At 36.9% G+C, this 24,672-nt stretch overlaps 1 protein-coding gene and 2 pseudogenes across 2 annotated transcripts in view; 2 read left to right on the plus strand and 1 right to left on the minus strand.

Annotated features, from left to right (window-relative positions):
• PLEKHA3 (pleckstrin homology domain containing A3) overlaps nt 1-24,672 on the minus strand; it is a 94,437-nt gene that overhangs the window by 68,383 nt on the left and 1,382 nt on the right. The window contains exons 2-8 of one of the 2 annotated variants that reach the window (XM_027127004.1): nt 21,742-21,858; nt 17,037-17,192; nt 14,403-14,539; nt 12,715-12,879; nt 9,557-9,600; nt 7,793-7,908; nt 1,407-3,459 (exon numbers count right to left, since the gene is read on the minus strand). In XM_027127004.1, the coding sequence (XP_026982805.1) occupies nt 3,332-3,459; nt 7,793-7,908; nt 9,557-9,600; nt 12,715-12,879; nt 14,403-14,539; nt 17,037-17,192; nt 21,742-21,858 (863 nt within the window). In that variant the 3' untranslated portion in view covers nt 1,407-3,331. Of the gene's footprint in view, nt 1-1,406; nt 3,460-7,792; nt 7,909-9,556; nt 9,601-12,714; nt 12,880-14,402; nt 14,540-17,036; nt 17,193-21,741; nt 21,859-24,672 lie in introns of those variants that run through there. The other variant, XM_027127014.1, reaches the window with a different exon arrangement.
• On the plus strand, nt 4,886-5,321 carry LOC113631024 (40S ribosomal protein S27-like; annotated as a pseudogene).
• On the plus strand, nt 19,024-21,024 carry LOC113631018 (40S ribosomal protein S26-like; annotated as a pseudogene).

The raw sequence follows: 24,672 nt of genomic DNA on the forward strand, positions 1-24,672 counted from the left end.
GATATAAGCAAAGTAATCCTGCCTGCCATAAAAGGAATTCAAAAAATCATTTTTAAAATTGACAAATCAAGAAAGCGTAATAAAACATTTTCAAGGAAGGCAAATACTAGAACAAACCACTAAGAGCTAAAAGTACTTGTCTCCATGGCTCTAAGAGGAGGAACTACTCCTTTTCATTATAAGCCTTGCACTTCTACTTGAGCTTTTAAATTATGTGCATGAATTACTTTAGTAAAAAGAAAGCTAATTTTTAAAAAAAGAAAAGAATTCAAACTTACAAATTCAGTATGAATTCAAAGAAAGGAGGATTGTGGAACTGGAAAGCATGAGAAGGAAGCCCTATCTACCAGCTACAATTACTTACCCCACCAGGGCTATTCACAGAGAGACCTCCTCAAAGGAGCTCCCGCAGCCTAACCAGGCTTTCTTACAGGCCAGGATATTCCCTCTGCACCAAGTGGCAGGAGCAAACGACAGACCCAGAGGCACTTCATTTAATAAAAGTGAAGAATTGGTAGAGTCCAAATTAATGATACTATAATGTGTATGGAATCAGTATAAACAGCAATAAAATATTGCCATATTACAAGGATACATTTCCTGAGATCTTATGATAATTTCTAAACACTAAGTATAATAACACACAGTGGAAAATCTACAATTCAGGGTGAAGTTCCATGGCGACAGTCAAAATGAAGGTACTTTATCTCTTGCCTTGGAATTTAAGCTTAAGCAATAGCATCCATTTCTGGACTTATCCTGATTAAAGATAACACAATAATTCAGTGTAATATAACAAAGTTCAAATTTGTCCATTTACAAAAGAATTCTCATCAAAGTTGTTTTAATCATAGAAGTCTTGGATTCCCACACAACACAAACCAGGTACTTGAAAAGTAAAGCAAGTACTAGCTCTGCTTAGAAGATCACTGATATACCAAGAGTCTCTAAATTTCTCAATAACCCCATGGCCTAGATAAAGCAAAACAAGAACCAATAGTTATACATTACAGGAAAGTACTGAAAAACTAAAATTCTTATGAAATTGTTCTTATTTGGTTCATCTTTTTCTTAAAATTCAAAAAAGTCAGGCACACTTGAAAATACACTGGGCTCCTCAAAACGCTAGGTTCCCTGAAGCTGATTTTCCCTGAAAATCAGAACCAGAGTGCCTAAAAGAGAAGAGAGCTAAGAGATCTCGTTTTATAGGTTGCTTCATGCTACCAACTCACTGACCAAAACCTAGATGTAATTCATGATACATTGATATCCCCTAAAAAAAAAAATGATTTCACAAATGTGTTGGTTCCTAAGGGAGAAAAGGTGGCTCCAGTCACAATAAAAGCCATACTTAGGAATATAGCAAACTTTTTCAAAGGACCTGTTTCAAGGAGAAAAAAATGATATGAACCAGAAATAACTGTATTTTTTTTAAGGTATTTACAGAAAACTGTTCAGGAACTCATATTTTTTGATAAAGCAATAGAAAATGGATTTATTTTCCATGAGTTCAAAAGCTTTGTTATAGTGTTTTCATTATAAACATACTGGTTCAAAAAAAAACTACCAGAAAAACTCCCACAATTAGTACCATCTTGACCTTCATAGTCTTATCACCACTCATTCTTACTACAAAAAATAAAAAATAAAAAAATAGAAGCAGCAAAAAATCTGATTACTCACTCAACATGAAAACTTACATTATCAAACTTTTTTCTCAAATTAGACATATGAAGTATAACATGAGCAGAAAGATTCTTCTTAATGTAGTCTAATGACCTGTGTGCTATTTAAAATCACAAATACTTTAAGTAGCATAGAGTTAATCTAAATGTATATTAATGTATATAGATTGTTTATGTCCATTTTAAACATAAGGAAGAAAGCCTATAACTACAGACTTATTTCAATAAGGAAATACCAAATATTAACTCTTTTAAAATAATTCTCACATAAACTTACAAGAGAAATTTAAAATGAATAGGACGCACTATTCTAAGCTCACAGGCAAAAAAGCTAAAAATATGCCTAATTTGTGTATTTACTATGAGGTCCAAAGATACAAACAAAATCAAAGCAATAAAGAATATTATTACCACTTGATAAAGATTAGACAAACTATCAATAAATGTAAAAAATACAATGTATTATATGATGAGTTTGAATGCAAAAACCACATATTTATTAAACATATGATTAACTTAAAAACACCAAACCAGTTTGTTTTAAAGTGCTCCTCATCCAAAACCTTGGACAAAACCATCACTCCAAAGTGAACTGAAAAAACAGTTTACAAAGCAAACACTGACAATAGGTATGGACAGGCACTACCAAAAAATGCTATTTGTTCTTTAATTAAATAATGCCATTCTCAAGTTATGTAGGGCAGTCACCTTGACAGATTCCTTTTTTATAAGTATTCATAAATAAAAAATGTCTAGATATTCTAAAGAGCCGCAAACATTAATACCTTACAACAGCAGCTTATGTCTATTTTCGGAAAAAAGCACTAAAATCCTCTTCCATTGCAAGTCATTTATTTCTCTGGTGGAAGTGAGCAAGGTCACTACAATATTAACCTCTTTTCTAGAACAATGTAAATAACAAGGTATACACATCTTAAATTTGGTAGGTCATAAAAGTTAGGATGCAATCATTTTTTCTGATGCAACAGAAAAATAAATAAGTAAAAATTAAATACTTTAACCCAATATTTGGTATTGATAAATCAGTAGTGTCAACTTCATATACAAAGGACAGCACGATCTCGTTTTTAAAAAATCCTCAATGTCATGGTATTTGGGGTAAAAATATTTCGAATATTAAATGTTTCCTTTTTGCTTAAAGGAATATAATACAAACACCATCAAGCTGCGACCTTAACTCACTTTCAGCTGGGGTAAAGTGACCACTTGGTCCATGGCACAAGTTACATATATCACACTTCTGTCAAACTGAAACCTTAGGTTTATAAGATTTCATGTTTATAAGCTACAATACACACTGACTAAGATGTCAGTCCCTCACAGTATTTTAGAAAAATATCTACATTTGTCCTTACAGATGTCAAAATGTTACACCATCATTTGTTCAAAAAAAAAAAAAGATGCACATTCATACTGTGAAGTTATTAAGAAAATACTCTTGCAAATAAACTATATAAAGATAAAATACACTTCAAAGGTATGTGGGTTGTTTTTTGTTTGTTTGTTTTACAATATTCTATAAAGTGCAGAGAAATCCTAAGGGAAAAATTACTCCCTATAACATAGTTTAATTACAGCAGCTTTTGCATAGCAATACTTAGAGGAAGTTGGACACTTCCGTTTCCTCAGGAAGAGAAGGATGGAAGAGGATCTTCCGATTCAGATTTTTTTTTGGCCATAAGTCTGCTTTCTTCAGGAATGGTTGCTGATGCCAAATCTCCATTAAGTGTATTTCTGGAACAGTGAACAGGTCCTATTAAGAAATTGATTAAAAGGTTAAACATCCTATCAATATTAACTCCAGTCCTCCATGAAAGAATATTTCCTATTCAGGGACATGAAATTCCTATAGCTTCCTGCTAACTTTTTGATCGTTTGTTTAAGAGTAAAAATGTAACTTTTCTAGTATTGGCAGTTGTAAGGAGAAACTTCAGAGTTCTTGAGAAATTATGAAACTATCTGAAGGAGAGATACTTGTTTTGTTCATTGCTAGAACCAAGGTTGGCACACATGAGCAGCCAATAAGTATTTGCTGAATTGAATTTAGTCTTTCTTAACTATCGCTTTTCCAACCTGATCGTTTTAATGCTGTTGGTATCCTCCTCATTTTCTAGGCAAAGAAACCAAGTCCCAAAAAAGATTACAGGCCTAACCCAAGAATCACACAATTGGTAACAGAACTGGAACTAATTCAGGTCTTGCTCTTTTCATCACAAGACTTTCTTTTTCTTTCTTTTTTTTTTAAATATTTTAATTTTATTGGAGTATAGTTGATTTACAATGTTGTGTTAGTTTTAGGTATACAGCAAAGCATCACAAGATTTTCTGAGGAAAGCTGACAAGGTATGTCACAGTGAACGTTCTCATATCTCCATTTGGGATGCAGCTCACAAAACTATCACTGCAGCTGCCAAGTGAGCACATCAAACACATTGGCATGGTCCTATTCACTTTCACACGTACATATTTTTTTAATTTAGCATGAACATTTATCACTTTTATAATTTTAAAAAATCTAGTTAATAAAAGTAGAAGCAGCTGCATATCTCAAGAAAAAGAATATGCTGCAATAAAGACTTTCAACTAAGATTGCTAATTTGCAAAACATACTTTCTAAGAAAGAGCACTAATTCAGTCTCTGCTTTGTCAACTAACTGGGACACTAAACTTTAGGATAAACAGAAGGAAATCTAAGGATAAAACTCTGACCTACCCTACACTTGCCAATTTTAAAAAGTTCTAGAGAAGTGAGATATACGTATGTATAAAAATATTAACACCTGTATGTATAAACATTAATGCATGTATGGGTGTGGGTGTGTGTAACTAATTTTGTTACCCTCCTTAACAGCTAAATTAGGGGGTGTTAAGTGGAATTTTTACACTTAGATCTTATAAAAACAGTTTTCAAAAATTCAGAACCAGGGCTTCCCTGGTGGCGCAGTGGTTGAGAGTCCGCCTGTCGATGCAGGGGACACGGGTTCGTGCCCCGATCTGGGAAGATCCCACATGCCGCGGAGTGGCTGGGTCCATGAGCTACGGCCGCTGAGCCTGCAGGTCCGGACCGCAACGGGAGAGGCCACAACAGTGAGAGGCCCGCATATGGCAAAAAAAAAAAAAAAAAATTCAGAACCAGGCTCGCTAGGGGTGTCACCTTAGAGATCTGCACGGGCTGGGCTTGCGAAAGAATCAACATGCCTTTGGCTAGAGATTTACTGCATCCTTCCTTGGAAGAGGAAAAGAAAAAAACATAGAAAGGAACGGCTGGTTCAAAGTGCAAATTCTTATTTTATGGATGTAAAATGTCCAGGCTGCTACAAGATTACCACGGTTTACAGCCATGCTCAGACAGTGGTGCTTTGTGTAGGTTGTTCAACTGTGTTGTGCCAGCCGACAGGAGGAAAGGCCAGACTCACAGAAGGGTGTTCATTTAGAAGAAAGCAACACTAATGATCCACACAACTTCCTGAATTTGTGTTCTATCGCAGAAAGCCTTATCAGTTCATTAATTCCAGTTAATCTACCAAGATAATGTAATTATGTTTAATTTTGTAAGGTATACAACAGCACTCTCCTATTTTGGTGTCAGTTTTTCAATAAAGTATTGATTACGGGCAAAAAAATCAGAACCAGAGTGCCTAAAAGAGAAGAGAGCTAAGGAAAATGGCTGGCTTTAAAAGAATTAATTTAGCTATAACCAATGAAAATGACGCCCTTAAAAAAAAGAAATGGCAGGACTTCCCTGGTGGCGCAGTGGTTAAGGATCCACCTGCCAATGCAGGGGACACGGGTTTGAGCCCTGGTCCAGGAAGATCCCACATGCCGCAGAGCAACTAAGCCCGCAAGCCGCAACTACTGAGCCTGTGCACCACAACTACTGAAGCCCACACGCTCTAGGGCCTGGTGTCGCAACTACTGAGCCCACACACCTAGAGCCCATGCTCCACAACAAGAGAAACCACCGCAATGAGAAGCCCCCGCACCGCAACGAAGAGTAGCCCCCACTCACCGCAACTAGAGAAAGCCTGTGTGCAGCAACGAAGACCCAACGCAGCCACAAAATTTAAAAAAAGAAATGGCATCTAAAGAAAAGTACAAGGCAGAATAGAACTCTTTCATAAGCTCTGGATGAAAAGGGTCATGTATAAAAGGCAGAAAGAGCAAGGTAAATCAGAATGTATGTTACCTGCCCCAGGTGACATTTTTTCCCATACTTAAGCTCTGTAACCATTTTCCTCTTTTTCTTATCACTTCCAAGATCTAGTAAATTGGCCCAGGAAAGTTTCTCCCAACCCCTTTCGACACTCAATCCTTTTCCTTCTTTCTTTACTCATTGATTGCCCCAACTTATATTCAAAATGATAATGAGCATAGTGTTCTATATCAATAAATAGATTAGTTCTGTAAGAAAAATGGGCATTAAAAAAAAAAAAAATGCAGGCTTCCCTGGTGGCGCGGTGGTTAAGAATCCTCCTGCCAATGCAGGGGACACGGGTTTGAGCCCTGGTCCGGGAAGATCCCACATGCCGCGGAGCCACTAAGCCTGTGCACCACACCTACTGAGCCTGCGCTCTAGAGCCCGTGAGCCACAACTAGTGGGCCCATGTGCCACAACTACTGAAGCCCAGGCGCCTAGAGCCTGTGCTCCACAACAAGAGAAGTCACCGCAATGAAAAGCCCATGCACCGCAACGAAGAGTAGACCCCGCTCGCCTCAACTAAAGAAAGCCCACACACAGCACCAAAGACCCAACACAGCCAAATATAAATAAATAAACTTATTTTTTTTAAAAATGCCGGGCTTCACTGGTGGCGCAGTGGGGCCTGTCGATGCAGGGGACACGGGTTCGTGCCCCAGTCTGGGAAGATCCCACATGCCGCGGAGCGGCTGGGCCCGTGAGCCATGGCCGCTGAGCCTGCGCCTCCAGAGCCTGTGCTCCGCAACGGGAGAGGCCACGACAGTGAGAGGCCCGTGTACCGAAAAAAAAAAAAAAAAATGCCATCAACTTCTAAACATCTGAAAATGATCAGCAGGCCCCTTTAGAATCTCAACCATTTTCATGAACTTTACATTTCTCCTCTAATTAAACCTGTTTAACCTTCTGGTTAAGTAAAGCAACTCTATTTTATACAATGTTTTCAACATATTCAAATACTAGAAATCCAACACCATTGTTTAGTCCCATTTCAGCCACACTATAAATTAGCCGGGCTCTTCTAGGCCATCTAAAGAAGTTAACCACCATTCACCATGTCATTTCCATATGGGAAATAAAATCTTATTCCAAACAGCTGACTTACAAATAAACTCTTGGAACACAATCTGTTGCTTAACTGAGAACTGTATGTAATTTCTATCCCACATGTTTCATGGGCAATAGTAAAGACTCTGAAAAGCAAAAGTCTATTAATGGAGTTGTAATAATAATACCGTATTTGCATTCACTGAAAATCATGGTCCCTACTGTCGAAGTAGATATTCTGACTGACTTTCAAAGCTTTTTCTCTGAAGAGAAAAATAATTAAATTTCAACATAAATCACAAAACCTTTCCTAAAGTATTCAATCACAGTATGCTGACTCTTTAATAATAAGGAAGAAAAGGTACAGGAATAAATGTTATTATAATTCATCATCACCACCAGAAAAAATTATTGTCCTTGGCCATTTCAAATTCTTTAAGTAACAATGCTGATTTTTTTTCTTTGAACTTAGAACTTGCCTTTATTTTCCCCTAGAATCCTACCTACAATTTATGCTTTCTTCTAACATGTTTTTTAAACGCAAACACAATGGGAATATAAATTACTAAGAGATTATTAAAATGCAGTGGGAGTAAAAGATTTTGATATTACATATATAAATCTAAGATATGGTACTTACAAAGAGATACTTAGTACCTCCTAATAACAAAGGTGACTGTAAGAGGATATATGAGCTTCTGTTGATTGTGTGCTAGTTGCTTAGCTCTGAATTCACGGGCAAGTACAGTGTTCACTGTCAGTACCCTTCATTTCAACAATTACAGAGCCCCACACCAATTTTGCTGAATAGGCCAAAGGGAGAGACACAGCCCTTCTAACTTACTATCTGGGTCTTCGAGAGGAACATCATTACAAGAGTCTGTATCTGAGTAGGTTCTTCGGCGCCGCTGGGAGAGTCGGTGAAGTGTAGACACTGTTTCTTTTATAGAGTGGCTACTCCTGCAAGTTAAATAAAAAGCATTAAATTTTAAGGACTTCAACAAATGAAACACCCTCAACTGCAGTTTTCAATGACTTCTCTTTAAATGAAAGAAGAACCATTTTAATACCCAAAGTTCTATTTTAGCAACATTCTACTCCTTCAGAGGTCAGGCCACAAACAAGTCAAATCATTTAGAATCTAGTTGGTAAGCTGGGGAATACAGCCTCTGAGCCAAATTAAAAGGAAAAGAGGTACAATGAAGAAGTGATTTCTTTTATAGAGGAAGGTCCAGCTAGAGAGTAAACGTATCAGATGGCTAACAAGTGTTTAAAAACTAGAAGTTATGGACTTCACAACTGCATGCATCTAGCGTCATCCACAGCCAATATAAAACAGCAGAGCGGAGGGGACGGGCAAGCAGCGTGGGAGCATGCTAGAAGCCAACTCACTGAGAGCAGCAAGAGCGGATAAAGACGGCAAATGGAGGCTAGGAAAACTAGTTTTAAAAACTCAGTCTGGAAAACCAGAGAACTAGAAAAATCAACTTAAAAAATTCAACACAGAAGCAAATCACCACCACTCAACAGCACCTCAACTACCACTGGATGACAGCCCAACATTACTGTTCTTAATGACAACTTTGATTCATCAAAAAAAAAAAAAAAGTTTAAAAATTCTTATTATATCTTATTTAATAAGGTAGAAAGGATAAAATACAGGTCAAAAAAATTCTGTCATAAAGATAAAAGTTTGTTAAAGGAATCAAGCTTTTATTTTTCTGGAAAATTCAGTTGATGAAACTCTTCATTCCCTGATAGGATTAGATACACACATCACTGGACTCCTCTCAGCCCGTGACAGTTCAATCAATTACATAACCATCAGAGGGAAAAATAAAGTGACAAAATAATATGGGGGTTCAGTTAGCACTTTTTTTTCTTTTGGTAGGCACTCAATAGATGTTTACTGAATGAAAGATGAATTCTATAGTGCTTTACAATTTTCTAAAGTTTCACACATGTGATTTCACATAATTCTACAATAACCTTTTTTTCCCCCTACCCCTATATTAATGTAGAGAAATAAATGCTAATGTCACTATAATTTCATCATTTTCCAAAGACAACCATAGTAAGACAACCATAGCAACTTAAAAGAATGTTACCTACCAAGATAAATAGCCTGGGATATTGGCAAGATCTAGAACGTAAAGTTTTTAAATGTGCTGATATGAATACATACTTTAAAATATCAATAGTTTTTCTCTCTTTTCAGTAACACCTTAGCTCCTATTATAACAACAGCTCAGCATGAATATATGATGCTATAAAAAACTGTAGTAAAATAAGCCTAAGCTTGGAGCCTTAATACATCAAAAATGGATTTCTATTAACCATCGTTGGATATAATTTACATCTAAAAAAAGTATGATAGCTGTCAAGGTGCTTACCTTGCTGACTAATTTATTCACTCATTTTTTTTCTTTACCTACTACCTACTGGGGCCAGACCCTATACTAAGCACTAAGAGAAATAATGCTGAGCAAATCAGAACCAGACTTTGCCCATACAGAGTTTACATTCCACTTTATGTTAAAGACCCAAAGAAGTTCCCTAAGTAGGTATAATTTTGAGAGAACTTGGTCAGAAGAAAAGGTTATTTTACCTCTCAGAACTGCAAGAACCAGGGTGGCTGACAGAACGCTTCATCTAGAAATTTAAAAAGAAAATAAGCATAATTCATATATCAAGTAGAATAAGACAGCTCTAATATATTATTATTATCATAATTAACATAAATTTACTCAAAGAAAAAGATGGCTGGCCAAAAAATTTATTTTTTACAGACCCAAGTAACATTATTAGCACAATATCAAGCTTTCTCCCCAATAATTATTAACTGAAATCTTTCTCAACACATACAAAAACATGCTGGATTGTTTTCTCAATATTAAAAACTGAATTTTATAATATATATATAATACATGTGTTTGTATAAAGATATAAAAAAACAGTATACTTAACAAGTCCCCAAAAAAATCACACTATTTGTGATGAAAAGGAGTATCCAGCAAGCCAGAAAAGAAAATAATCTAATAAATGTCTCTCTCTTTTTTTTAAAGGGCAGAGCTTCTCCTTACCATTCATTATTCAGGTAGCTATTACACAGATGTTCTAAAGTGTGGTTTTCATGGAAAACAGCATTAATTATTCAAGTCTTTTAAGAACTCAGAAGAGGAACCCTAAGCCTCAAATAGGTTTCTAAAAACATACACTTAAAATATAAATAAATAAATAAAATCTGAGTCAGCATAGTATTAATAAATATGACAAATACGAAACATAATTTAGATCTAACTACTCCACCAAAAAAACAGAGGTAGCCAAGTAGATTTCAATGCTTAGCAAAGTAGCAAAAAAAGCAACGTTTATATCAAAGGCTAAGGATGGTTGCTTTATATACAGGGGCTCAAGAGTCTTACAAGTGAGTCCAAGTCTAACAGTTATGTTACGTAAATGCCTTCTACAGTTGCTCTGAGAAATCCCAGTTGAAATGAGAACAATTATGACCCATACAATTTGTAGTCCAAGGATATCTAATATGATTAAAATAAAGATGCAACTGGATATTAACATCTCCTTTAACAGAAATCACTTCCTTTAGGATTACTCACGCAGCAACACCCCCACTACAATTATCTGTGGATCAAAATGACAATTGTTTAAACTTCTATGATGATTTGAAATATAACTGAGTGCAAGTTAATTTAAAGAGGGACACGATGAGATAACCATATAAAGTAGTTATAAAGATCAAGTTAATTTTGGAATTCTCAAATTTTTCAGCTTTATTTTTCATTTACTCATGTCGTTAAAGAAAAAGAAAGAAAAAGATTTCCTCTTGAAGACTGTCTGACCTTACTTTCCATGCTATGTGTCTCCAGAACTATTTACCGTAAGCCACAATTTTTGCCTTATGTATGAAGTAAAACGGCACAGTGAGGAAAAATAAGTGGCCTCTAACCAGTATTTCCTAGATTAACTTATTGGATTTCTTGTAATGTTTCTACTGATAAAAAGTTTTAGTTTAAAAGAGACAGTTATTATAGCTTCTTATACATAAAATACACATATGACCTCTCTGGACTATAGAACATTTATAACAGAAGGCATTCTCCTCAGAAGTTCAATGAAGAAATTAGGCAGGTTTGAGGTGTTTTCATTATATTTGATTCTATAAAGTCCACCTTAAAAAAAATACAGTGTACTCCTTGTACATCAAGCTCAGGAACATAGCACTATACATTCATCTCAAAAGATCAGGATTTTTTGTTCAACTATACATGTTATTTAGCAGTCCACAATAAACCTAAAATTGTTCGAAAAAGCAACATTGTCAAACTGTGTTCTACTAAACAACACAGTCCTCTGACTTATTAAAAAATAAACAAAAGGGTTCAATCATCAAATAAATTTCAGAAACACTACACACCACCTCTCCTCAGAGATTCATAATACACTTTAGCATAAAAGAGGTTCTAAGAAGTCCTACATCAGCAAAACCCAATTTGTTTAAGTTAACCTAGAACTTCCCAAACTAATCTGGCCATCAAACTCATTTTCATGGTATACCTATCTCAGAGGATGCTGTTGGTCCATCATAAATTATTTAGAAATCAATGATCTAGAGACTTCCCTAGTGGCGCGGTGGTTAAGACTCCGCGCTCGCAACGCAGGGGACCCAGGTTCAATCCCTGGTCAGGGAACTAGATCCCACATGCATGTCGCAACTAAGAGTTTGCATGCTGCAACTAAGGAGCTTGCCTGCCTCAACTAAGGAGCCCATGTGCTGCAACTAAGGAGCCAGTGAGCCGCAACTAATAGTTGCACAGCAACCAAATAAAAAAAAAATTTTTTAACACTTTAGGAAAATAATGATCTAAATAAATTTAGGTAATGATCTTTACTAATTCTCATATGACCAAATTTGCTGTGGTGGTTAAGAGAACCTCAGAATAAGCTGTACCCTTTTATTTCTGCCAACAAATAGGTCTGCAGGTAATTGCTAAAATAAGAGCCAGGTGGCATTCTTCATTCCACAAAAGAGCTCACGAAAATAGTTTGATGAAAAACATGTAAGGTTTCATCAAACCTCATCTCACCTCCAAGTTTCCCAAAGCATGCTGGGGCAAGTTTATTACCTTGAAAAGGACAATGAATCCATCACCCTTGGCAAAAAGAGTACTCCCTGTTCAGAGTAATCAGAAGATAAGAACCTAATGTTAAGGACCTAACATTAAACAGGTTACAGCTACCTCTGATGTAAAAAACACTGTAATTTACAGATGAAAAAAATGAAGTCCAGAGAGATTAAGTAACTTGCCTACTTGGAAGGTTCAAATCCAAATGCTGACTATAAAATACTGTTTCCCCTGTAACATGTTGTTTCGAATCCCTTACAGCTCCTCTAAAGATTTACTTAATTTTATCCCCTTGTGAGTAAATCTTCACCCCATAGTGGTGTTTTTACCAAATAGAAGAGTGTTACCCAACCTTTTCATGTCACAGCACCCACAGAGCACTATAATATTTTCCTGACACACTGGGGTAAATGGCATAGCCCTTCCAAGGGGAGGGGATCAGGACCTTGGCTCATGTTGAGCCCATCAGCTGAGAGGCTCCCATACAGAATCTGAGTACAGTAAAAAAAAAAAATTCAACCTGTTGACTATTTCCCTCCCACTGCCAGTTTCCAGCCTTAAAAATAAACACAAGAACAAAACCACATGCAGTATCACTGGAAGAAAAACCAGAAATTCCAACCATTTGAACAGGAGAAGGTGACACAGGAGAAACTAAGGGATCTGGATGGCACAGCTGAAACATCTCAGGTTTAAACTTGGCATTTGCTATCTTCACACATTCCTCAAGCGTTGTGATGAATGTATTACACGTGGCACTAAGTAGAGAAGAGGCTTCATTCATGTTCTGAAAAATTACATGCAAAAAGTTGAACAGATTCACACACAACTATGTGGATTCATGCACCACCTTACCATGAAGTAATGAAACATTACCTTCAATGGATACCTTACTAGGTTATGCTCAAATCTGTTTAAAATGCATTACCTTAGAAAATTAAAGCAATGCATGAATAAGAATTATCTGTCTCTCAGGTAAACAATGTATGAAATTAGACTCCAAGAAAAAAATAACTCTTGCATTTAAACGAAGTATCATATTGAAAAACTGTGTACAAAAATTTATCTTAAATAAACCTAACCTAGACTGTAAGTTTCTAACTATCAGAATTCCAAAGGTAATCATAGCAGTGGAACACCATGAGGGTCACTGAGTGCCAGGTAGAATTCATGTCTACCCCACGCACATTCCCCCATTTCTTCCTTGGTAGAATAAAAACTCCAAGTTCTTTTTGGGACAGCAGAGAGCCTTGCTCCTGAGGGATGAATATATAGACTGGTCTAAGCCAGTCATGTCTATTCCATGACCCTTTGTCAAATACTCATTTTTCCTAGTTTTCATGGACCCAGACTAAAAAGATAATGAGAAGTCTGCTGGGGTTTCTGAGATTTTCATTCCCTGATAAAAGCAAAGGACAGCAAACTGAGATGGTCTCTCTCCACCCTGGCTACCCCACTGCCTCCTGCTTCTGTGCGCACTTGTAGTCACCTTGAAGGCTAGGGCATGAGGAGAAAAAAACAACACACCAAAAATGGCAGAGTGGAAGGATAGAACAAGATTGGGTCCCCGACACTGTCCCTGAGCCAATGGAGCAGATGTAAGGGCACCTGCCTGCAGAGAGCCTGTGGTGAAACAGCAAGTGCCTTAGGGTTTAATGTACTTGCATCTAAAGGCAACCTACCTCACCTAAGATTCCTCCCTAGTAGGAGAAGGCCACAGAAAAGTAGGAAGATTTCTTGTCCCACTTCTCCCAAGTTAGGCAAAAGGGGACTGGGAACCAGGCTGGCCTTTCACCCGGAGAGCAGTAAGGCTCACTGGTCCTACTTCACCAGAAAGAATGAGCCTATTTCATAGCCAGGTTCTGCAAATCTGAATTTTGATTCCTACATCACTGCTCTGAGAATGATTCTTTTTTTAAGTTAGTTTATAAAGCTAAATTATTAACCCTCAGTAGTTAAGCTAGGACCTAATTACAACAGAAAGAGAACAGCACCTCCAATGAACTCATGCAGTTAGTCTGGAGAACAAAGCTGGTAATGCTTCTTTCCTACCCCAACCATCAAATAATCAATCGGCTGCAAAGACAGGCCTTGATTCCTTGGACAAATGTGCTGCTTGCTGCTTTACTCTGGTTATACAGACATAGTCTAAAAGATCCTACAAACTTCCAGATCGTCTACAGTACGAAGAGGTCTGAATAGCTGAGAATAACTCATTTTGAAAATGCTTCTCTGTCATCTTATGTAAGAAGCTCACCCACCATATGCTGCAAAGCATAATCAGACATGAAAGGATCATCTTGGATATACCTCTATGCTGGGAGATGAATGATTCTCATCATGGTGAACAAATTCTTGGATCGTATGAACTTGCTTCATTAGGAGGTCACAGTAGAGGCGAAGCTCAGACATTTTGGTTTTCAGAGATTCACTGGTTTCACTTATTTCTGAAAGGAACATATGCAAACATTCAATTAGACTATTTTCATACTTCAGAGGCAAAACAACAAAATGGAATCATTAAAAAGTAAGGCAATAGATATGAATACCTGTAGCTTAAGAGGTATGAGACCTTGGAAATAGAATATAAGGTTTTCCCTGAGGAAACATCTTCTCTTTAGACAGGTGGAAAAAACTGGCTGTCATATGTCTGACATGAAGTTTAGGTAGATTAATTTCCAGAGACAGCCTGATGACAATGAATGCCTTATACAGGATATTTCCATTCCATTACTCATCTTTAATTTGATAAGCACTTGTATTTCTTTTTTTGTGAATTGGCTTTTCTTGTCCTTTACATATTTTTCCAGTTCTAATGTTTGGTTTTTCTCTTAGTAATATATAAATTGATAAATTTATAATTTATAAAAGTGCTTACGCATTAAAGATAGCAATCTTTCATCCTTCCAAAATACTGCAAATACTTTTCAAGATCTGTCAGCTTTCTTTCAGTTTTCTTTATTGTATTTTGGTAACAGAAGTTTTTAACTTTTATATAGTTACAACTGCTCTATATAAACATTCATTTGTTTTCTTCTGTTCCTTTCACAGCTTCATTTTCACATAGTATTGGTTTAAGAATTTTTTTTAATTAAAAGCCTATGTTCCTTTCTTTAATATATCCAGACAGACTAAACATCCAGCCATAATCTCAGCCACTCACTTACCAATACCTTCTAAACTAGATGTGTAAGCAGCAGAGGAAGGAAAAAAAGCATACACAGTAGATCCTGGTGCTTCTCCATATTCTTTGAGCCAGTGGCACTGCTTTGTGGTACTAGTCATGAAGCTCCTCTAGCCAGAGTAGACCAAAGCAGCTCTATCTGCCCATTTAACCTAACCTAAATTAATTTTTACCCAAGTTTAAGTCCATTCCTTCTTTTTAATTGTGTGTGTATATATATATATATATATATAAAACAAAGTGTACTATTTTAACCATTTTTAAGTATACAGTTTGATGGCATTAAGTACATTCACATTACTATACAACCATCCATCTCCAGAACTTTTTCATCTTCCCCAACTGAAACTCTTTAAACACTAACTCTCCTTTTCCCTCTCCCTTAACCCCTAGAAATCACCATTCGACTTTCTGTCTCTATGAATTTGACGACTCTAGGTACCCCACATAAGTGGAATAATACAATATTTGTCCTTTTGTGACTGGCTTATTTCACTTAGCACATATTCAAGATTCATCAGTGTAGCATCTGTTAGAATTTCCTTCCTTTATAATAAGGATGAATACCATTTTATGTATATACCATACTATGTTTATCCATTCATCTGTCTATAAACATTTGGGTTGTTTCTACCTTTTGGCTATTGTGACTATTCATTCCCTCTTTTTTTTTTTTTTCGATGTGGACCATTTTTAAAGTCTTTATTGAATTTGTTACAATATTGTTTCTGTTTTTTTGTTTTCTGCTCGTGAAGGCACGTGGGATCTTAGCTCCCCAACCAGGGATGGAACCCACACCCCCGGCATTGGAAGGCGAAGTCTTAACCACTGGACCACCAAGGAAGTCCTCATTCCTTCTTATCCTACCCTTAACCATACTCTATCCGTGATGTTCTTTCACATATTTGAAAACTGTTATAATTCAATCCTTAGCCTTCATTTTTCAATAATCCACAATTTAGTTGTTTTCACTAATTTAAATAACTTCTATTGTTTTTTAATTATAAAAGTAATACATGCTCAGTGAAAATTTTTGAAAATCAAAAATATATAGGGAAAAAAACTGCAATCTCACTACCAAGATATAAATACTGTTATTATTTTCACATTATATCTGCATATAATTGAACTAATACCATAAATTATTTGCTTGGCTCTTTTTTTTTCTTTTTGGCCACAGATGCGTAGCTTGCGGGATCTTAGTTCCCCGACCAAGGATTGAACCCAGGGCCACGGCAGTGAAAGCGCTGAGTCCTAACCACTGGACCAACAGGGAAGTCCCTTGCTTTGCTTTTGAACGGGCAATATCTGTAGCTGGTAAAGTCAAAAGTTACGGTCAAAGGGTATAAAGTGAAAAGTGAGTGTCTCCCACAAATTCCCTTTCCAAAGGTAACAACCTGACCAATTCTTACATATCTTTCCTGAGCTGGCCAAGGAGTGGCTATGTAATTTTGAATCCTGCTTTTTTCAATTATCACTTAACTTTGGGCATTTTCTCATATCATTAAAATTCCTTGTAAACATTTTACTGGCTACATAATATATCAGCCTATGAAAGCACTATATAGTTTACTGAACCATTCCCCTAAATTTAAACCTTGGCAATGTTTATAAATTTTTTCACTATAATGAACATCTATGTATATAGATCTTCTACACTTCTGATTATTTCTTTGGGATAAATTACTATAAGTGAACATGACAATTTACATTTATGTTTAAGAAAATATTCTCACCACAAAGGAAAAATTTATAGTTACCTTTTTCTTTTTTAGTCCTAGTATCAGACAAACAGGCTTTGGAGCTCCCCAAAGCAACCAGCCACCTTTGTCTTTCAGCTGCATTCACTGCCTTCATGTAGAAATGCTGCTCTCCTGGAATGATTAATTCCATTCTTGTGTTGTCTGCTGAATGGACTACGATGATAAACAAAGGGGAAATATAGCCACGAACTCAAATAATTTGTGGAGAATCAAATCATCACTTACACAGTATTAGATGTTTCAGACCTAAAACAACAAACGTTGATTCAAGAGGCAGGCAGTTACACCTCCTTAAGGGCTATCCAGGGGTACCCTCCAAGCCACCATTCTCACATATACCCAGGCTGGCAGTGGTGTCAAAGTGGTGGTAGCATGTGAACAGAAAACACCAACAAATTAACTACTGAAAAGTGAGATCTAAGAACTCCCTCCCCTGGGGCCACCAGTACCCCTGTCACACTTATCACACTCTTTTTTACAGAATTTTACGTCAACCACCAACCTAAAATAGACCTAAATATAAAAGGTAAAACAATAAACCTTCAAGAAGATTTCTTAAATAGGACATAAAAAGTTCTAATTAAAAAAATTTTTGACAAATTGGGTATTACTGAAATTAAAAACTTCTGTTTGTCAAAAGATACCATTAACAGAATGAAAACACAAACTACAGATCAGGAGAATTATCTGCAATACGAAAACTCATTCAGACTATACGAAGAACGCCTACAAATCAATGTGAAAGATAGCTCAGTTTAGAAATTGGGCCAAAGACTTGAAAAGGGACTTCAAAAGAAGAGGATGTTCAAATGCCTAATTAATATCTGAAAAAATACTCAACATCATTAGTTATTGAAAAAAATGCAAGTTAAAACCACCATGAGAGGGATCTCCCTGGTGGCGCAGCGGTTAAGAATCTGCCTGCCAATGCAGGGGACAAGGGTTCGAGCCCTGATCCGGGAAGATCCCACATGCCGAGGAACAACTAAGCCTGTGTGCCACAACTGCTGAGCCTGCGCTCTAGAGCCCGCCAGTCACAACTACTGAGCCCACGTGTCACAACTACTGAAGCCCACGTGCCTACAGCCCGTGCTCCGCAACAAGAGAAGCCACCGCAATGAGAAGCCCGCACACCGCGACAAAGAGTAGCCCCCGCTTGCCTCAACTAGAGAAAGCCCGTGCACAGCAACGAAGATCCAACGCAGCCAAAAATAAATAAATAAATAAATTTAACAGTGATTCAATCCACTAGGCACTAGGTATAGTAGAAGAATTCAAAATCTTCAAATTGCTAATAGTAAGTTTTGGCAAGGATGAAAAGCAACTGAAACTCTCATACTAGTTGAAAAACAAATTGGTACAATTACTTTGGTAAACAGTTTGGCATTATCTGAGACAAAAAGTCTCTCCTTGATCAAACTTGTTGGGCTCTTCTGAACCCTCTGCTTGACTAGGCCCAATCTGGGGCTTCCAGCTCTGTCCTAGTAGAGTCCACTTTTAGCAAACATCCTGCTAAGTCAGTTTAGCCAGAATCCCCCACCCTCAATATCTGATCACCCTCCTTATCTGACCAAATTCCACCTCCCACCACCCCCAGGTAATAATATCTGATCACCCTGACCTGCCTCCAATAAGAATCCTGTTAGGTCTGTTTAATCAGAATCCCCCTTTATCTCTGAAGTTTCATCCTTGTAATTTTCCATCCACTGATTCCCCTATCCCGCCCCCTGTCACTCTGTTCCTTGGCTATAAACTCCCACTTTTCCTTGTTGTATTCAGAGTTGAGCCCAATTTCTCTCCCCTACTGCAAAACTCCATTGCAGTAGCTCCTATACCTATTCCAACAGACCTGAGTAAAGTCTGCCTTACTGGGTTTTTTTAATAATTTTTTTAAATTGAGGTATAGTTGATTTACAACATTATACTAGTTTCAGCTGTTCAACATAGTGATTAAAAATTTTTATAGACTATACTCTACTTATAGTTATTATAAAATATTGCCTACACTCCCTGTGCTGTACAATACATCCTTGTAGCTTATTTATTTTATACACGGTAGCTTGTGCCTCTTAAGCTTTTACCTCTATCTTGCTCCTCCTCCCTCCTCTCTCCCCACTGGTAACGCTAGCTTGTTCTCTACAGCTAGCTTGTTCTCTACATCTGTAAGTCTGCTTCTTTGTGCCTTACTGTTTTAACAAAAGTCAAGAATAGTATTTCCTTTAATATCTGTTAAAGCTGAATGTATGAATATTCAATGTCTCCCTTAGCAATTCCACTCCAGTTCTAGATATATACTGAACAGAAACGCATATATATGTTCAACAAAATAAATATATGAGAATGTTTATGGCAGTTTTACTTATTATAGTCCCAAAATGGAAACAAAATGGAAAAAACAAACAAACACCCATCAATACTAGAATGGAGAGCCAAACTGTGGAACAATCACACAATAAAAATATTATAACACATCAGTAAGAACGGTGAACTGTTACAAAGAACGACATAGATGAATTTCGCAAATATAATGTTAAGCCAGACACAAAAGAAAATATTGATTTATTCCAGTTATATAATGTTCAAAAGCAGGCAATACTTAAATATGGTGATAAAAGTCAGATTAATGGTAACCTTTTAGAGAGATTAGTGGCTGAGGTAACATGATTATTATCCCAGCATCTAGAATGCTGATAATATTCTAATTCTTGATCTGGGTGGTGATTACACAAGTGTATTCACTTTGTAAGCATTCTTAAGGCTGAATATTGAAGATTTGTGCCCATTTCTGTATTTTATTCTTTAAACAAATAACAAGGACAACAATAACGCTGCCATGGCTTGAAAAAGTGCTAGAGTTGCCTTAAGAATTCTGCCACTAACAGTCTTTTAAATATCCTCAAGGTTGTCAAATCTTGAACTTTGAATGTAGTTTGATTTCTGACAAGAGTCAGAATCTCATTTGGAATCAAATATGAAGAATAAGATGAGATAAAGCCATCATTTTTTTTTATATCTTTTTTTTCTTTTTTGGCCGCAGTGCGTGGCATGTGGGATCTTACCCCAACCAAATACCAAACCCTGTGTGCCCCATGCAGTGGGATCACAGAGTCTTAACCACTGGATGGCCAGGGAAGTTCCCATAATTTTTTAAAAAAATAAAAATTCATGCTTTGAATGTGCTTTTCTTGTGTGATTTATAAAAATAAAACAAAATTACACCTCATATAGTTCAGAGAATATGCAAGTAACAACGCTGAAGTGTTTCTATATCTTATGTAGCCATGACCCCCTGTAGGGTTTAACACGCCCTTCTCTAGTGCTTTATTTTTTCCTTCAATTCTCTTTGAAGAATTCAATACTTTTCATTACCACTTTGTCTGATTTCTCCTACCTACTTGCACCCCACACATCCCAACCACACACACAAATGAATCAATGGTCCATGAAACCTTCCTTCATGAAAATTACAGCATGACTTACTGCTTTTTTCTCCCCTTTTGAAAATGCACAGTATGGAAAAGGAGTGGGGAAGGTAACTTTACAGTAGAGAAATCTGACAGACACTACCTCAGACAGGTGGTCAAGGTTAATGTCAAGAGTGGTATGTCAGCTCTCTCGGGTCCTCACTTCCAAGATGACGAAGAAAAGAAGGAACAACAGTTATGCCAAAAAAGGGCCATGGCCATGTGCAGCCTATTCACTGCACCAACTTCGCCCAATGCATGCCCAAGGACACCATTAAGGTCATTAATTAACACGGTAGAGGCCGCAGCCATCGGGGACATTTAGGAAGTAAGTGTCTTCGATTCCTATGTGCTTCCCCACCTGTACTTACATCAAAACTACATTACTGCGTGAGTTGTGCCAGTCAGAGCAAGATAGTCAGGAATCATTCCCGTGAAGCTCATCCCAGACTGACCAAACACTCCCACCCCAGTTTAGACCTGCGGAAGCTGCCCCATGACCTCCACCAAAGTCCATGTAAAGACTAAGTCCTTATAGACTGAAGAAAAACCATCCTCTCCAAAAAAAATATTAAAATGGAAATTATACATTGGAAAAAAAAATGGTGTATCATGTTGACAGCATGTACTCCTGATGTGCTCTTCCTCCCTAAAACCCATAACCCCAGTCTAATCATGGGAAAAACACCAGACAAATTCGGATAGAGGAGCTTCCTACAATATTCCTGACCAGTACTCCTTGAAACTCTCAAGATCATTAAAAAAAAGAAGAAAAAGAAAGGAAAAACATCTCTATTACCCAGAAGAGCTTACTTCCAATTCAGCAAAGAACCAGAGTTTATGACTCTGGTTCATACTTTATCAAAAACCTGCACTGGCCTCATCATCTTTAGAGTTCAGCTTCCAATCTTTACAACACGCTTCAATAAACATGAAAGAAAACACTTGTAGACTCAGCATGGACACTAAAGTGGCATCCACAAGAAATTGCTTTTTCAAGTCCACATTGGAAGACTAGCACTAGTACTTCGAATTTCAATTCAAAGTATATTTATAGAGGGAGAAATATCAAAAATTGTGCCTAACAATGCTAAGTGCCACTTCTGAACGCTAAGGAGATAAATGGCATTAGAAGATCCCTTCCTGGTTAGAAACGCTTTTCTCCTCTTTTTGCAGTATGCTGAAGAACCCTTTACTTACCTAACTACAAATTCATTTAATTCCATACATTCACTTACCTTTAATTTCACAAACTGCCATCTTTATACTTCCTTTGCTCCCTTTGCAAACATCATCTTGTGAATCATAGTAGGACAGGATTCCATTATCTAAAACAAACCAACGAGGCTGCCAACCTACAAAGATCATAAATAACAAAACAGCAATAAAAAAGTACTTTAATCACACAGAAAACTATGATTACAAAATTTACCATCCATGTCATTTCTTGGCTCTAAAATAACATTCTGACAATGAAAATCTTAATTGCCAAGATCTGCCCAAAATACTCTTGCATCAATCTCCATTTTGCTGGAAGAGATTTCTGGAGAAACCTCTAGATCAGAATAAATATGGGGAATAATACCTTTATTCTGGCTTACAACCTTCTCATTAACAACCCATCAGACCCATCTTCAAAAATAGCCCTACACACAGAAAACAGCCCAAACACAATTGCCCCTTTCTTCTAAGGGAAACAGAGTCAGGTTATAACATAATGGAAAAAGCAACAGAAGACATGGATTCTAGCCCTAGTTTTGTTATCATTCTTTGTCCCAGGTTGAATAACCTGAGACGAATTTTCATCCCATTAAATATCAAAAATTCCCAGTCTCCAAAATGAGTGAATTGAACAAGAAGACCTCTCAAGTGCCACCTCGCCCTCTAATTCTGCAATGTGGCTTTCCTCTCTCCTATAAAATACTCCACCTAAGCCAACTCCCTTGCACACAGTGAGTGCTGAATGATTTACAGTCTCTCACACAGAAGTCGCATACCCTGTGGTGAGAGCATGGAGCCACCACTCCTCTCTCCTTGCCCTGCTGTTGCACAGCTCAGGCAGAAATGCTAGAAATTGAAATCATTCATTTAATTAGCATTGACTCAGTGACTACAGCACACAACTATCACAGACTTGGCTCTAATGCGAAGCTGGGGGTGATGATGTCTTTCCTTGAAGCTCAACTCCCACTCTTGCAAGCCATACTCAGTGTTCCCTGAAATCTTATCAAGCATGCCACTAATTTACAACAGTTCACTGATTAATAACATGGTGACCATGCTGGAGGCAGTGCGACTGCCCTTGTTCTTTCTGTGACTGTTAAATCACCATTCAGCCTGGTCACTTTAGACACTGTCTGCTATATTAATCAGTTCAGTTTTTCTGGGCCAAATAGTACCAAGACAGTGACAGATAGGGGAATCATTCTTACATCCTGATATAGACCCAGGATTTACCTCCCCAAAAGGCTTTACCTATAACACTTTTGAAATGACAATGCTGAGTAATCATAAAAAGATTAACAGCAGGGAATGTGATAATACAGTTCAGAGGGATGGATATCCAAAACCAAGTTTCAGAGGCTTGGAAAATTCTTTTTACGAAACTCTATATTCCTTAATGAGGTCTAGCAAATTAGAAGGTAAGTTCTTCTGGTACATGAACTTTATCTTGTTCATCACTGAATTCCCAAAACCTGGGAAAGGTGCTTGGCACACAACAGGTACTAAAAAAAAATTTAATTCTCAAGTGATTGAATGAATGAATGATTACAGAAAACTGAGATATTGCCTGTTACCCATAAGAGTACAGATACACAGTATATCCATAATGTATTGGGCATGCATAGAAATGATGAGGATGGTATCTTTCCAAACATTAATTCACCTTGGCAAACAAATTATAAGAAGGTTATGGTGAAAATACACTCCTCTAACCCCAGTCTAGTGTGCCTACAGGACAAATGGTGATTTTGTAAGCCTGCATTATTGTGATTCAATATCTCTTTAAAATAAATATTGAGCAAAATGATTCATTTAGAATTTGTACCAACTTGAAAAGTGACTATAGTTAAGTACATTAATCTAAGACTGCTAATGATCTCTACATACCTCTTTGAAGAAATATTTAATGAAACAATCTCTAATTGATTCACACATATATATAAGGGCTATATCTGTGAAAAAAATGCATAGGTATTCCTTTTTCTAATACGTTTTCATAACATTCTTTTTTATCTCAAACTACCAAATGTTACTGAAATTCTTATTCTCTACAAAGGATTCTTAAAGCACACTGTCATCAAACTGGAAGGTTCCTTAAAGATCACTTAGTATGAACAGCTATTCATCCTTCTGACCTAAGATGAACTAAAATAATCAGCATGCCACTGAGCCAAATTTAAATTTTAAAAATAGAATTCTTCCAAACAAAAGATTTCATTTCATCAAGCTTCTACACTGCATACTAGCAGTTAACTTAAATGCTCTGCAAAGATTAAAACCTTAAGTACACAACGTTAAAAGCTCAACCAGCTGGTGCTCAGCGACAGGAGATGAGAAAGAGGGCCACTAAGACCACATTTAGCTCCAGGAATAAATTTTGACTCATCTTAGTAATCACCCATTGCTCTGGGCTATGCATAAGATCCTCACATGACCTCCCAAGCCACTGCGTGCTTAGAATGTTTGCAATGAGATGATCATCTGCATCTCAAAGCAGAGTAACTACCATCTCAAAGTTAAACTAAACAGTATAACTGTTCTCACAACAGCCCATGTGAAAATGCCTAATAAAAAAAATTTGCCTCGTTTTTTTAAATGTTTCCTGTTAAAACATACCAGTTACAGAAATAAAGTTTGACATTCTAATGCAAACAAAACATCCATGTATCATAAATGTTAAAGCATTCGCTGCTATAAATGTCTTTAACATTCCAACTAATCAAAAAAAAGAGACAATTATAGCTCAGTGCTTATGTCTTTAAGTGTTTATGTGCAAATTTTGCACAAGGTCAGATGGACACAAGTTGAATGTCTGATACAATTACTAAGGGGTTCAATACTTTTGGCAGAGTGAACAAGTGGGCAGCAAATCAAGACTGGCCTATTACACTAAACCAAGAAATCTGTTTGCTATTTAATCCTACTTTAAATCCACTCCCCTTCCT

Source organism: Aethalodelphis obliquidens, unplaced genomic scaffold (genome assembly GCF_003676395.1).
Source record: "Aethalodelphis obliquidens isolate GAN/ISIS:26980383/991018 unplaced genomic scaffold, ASM367639v1 scaffold2, whole genome shotgun sequence".
In the NCBI taxonomy this organism is placed as follows: Eukaryota; Metazoa; Chordata; class Mammalia; order Artiodactyla; family Delphinidae; genus Aethalodelphis; species Aethalodelphis obliquidens.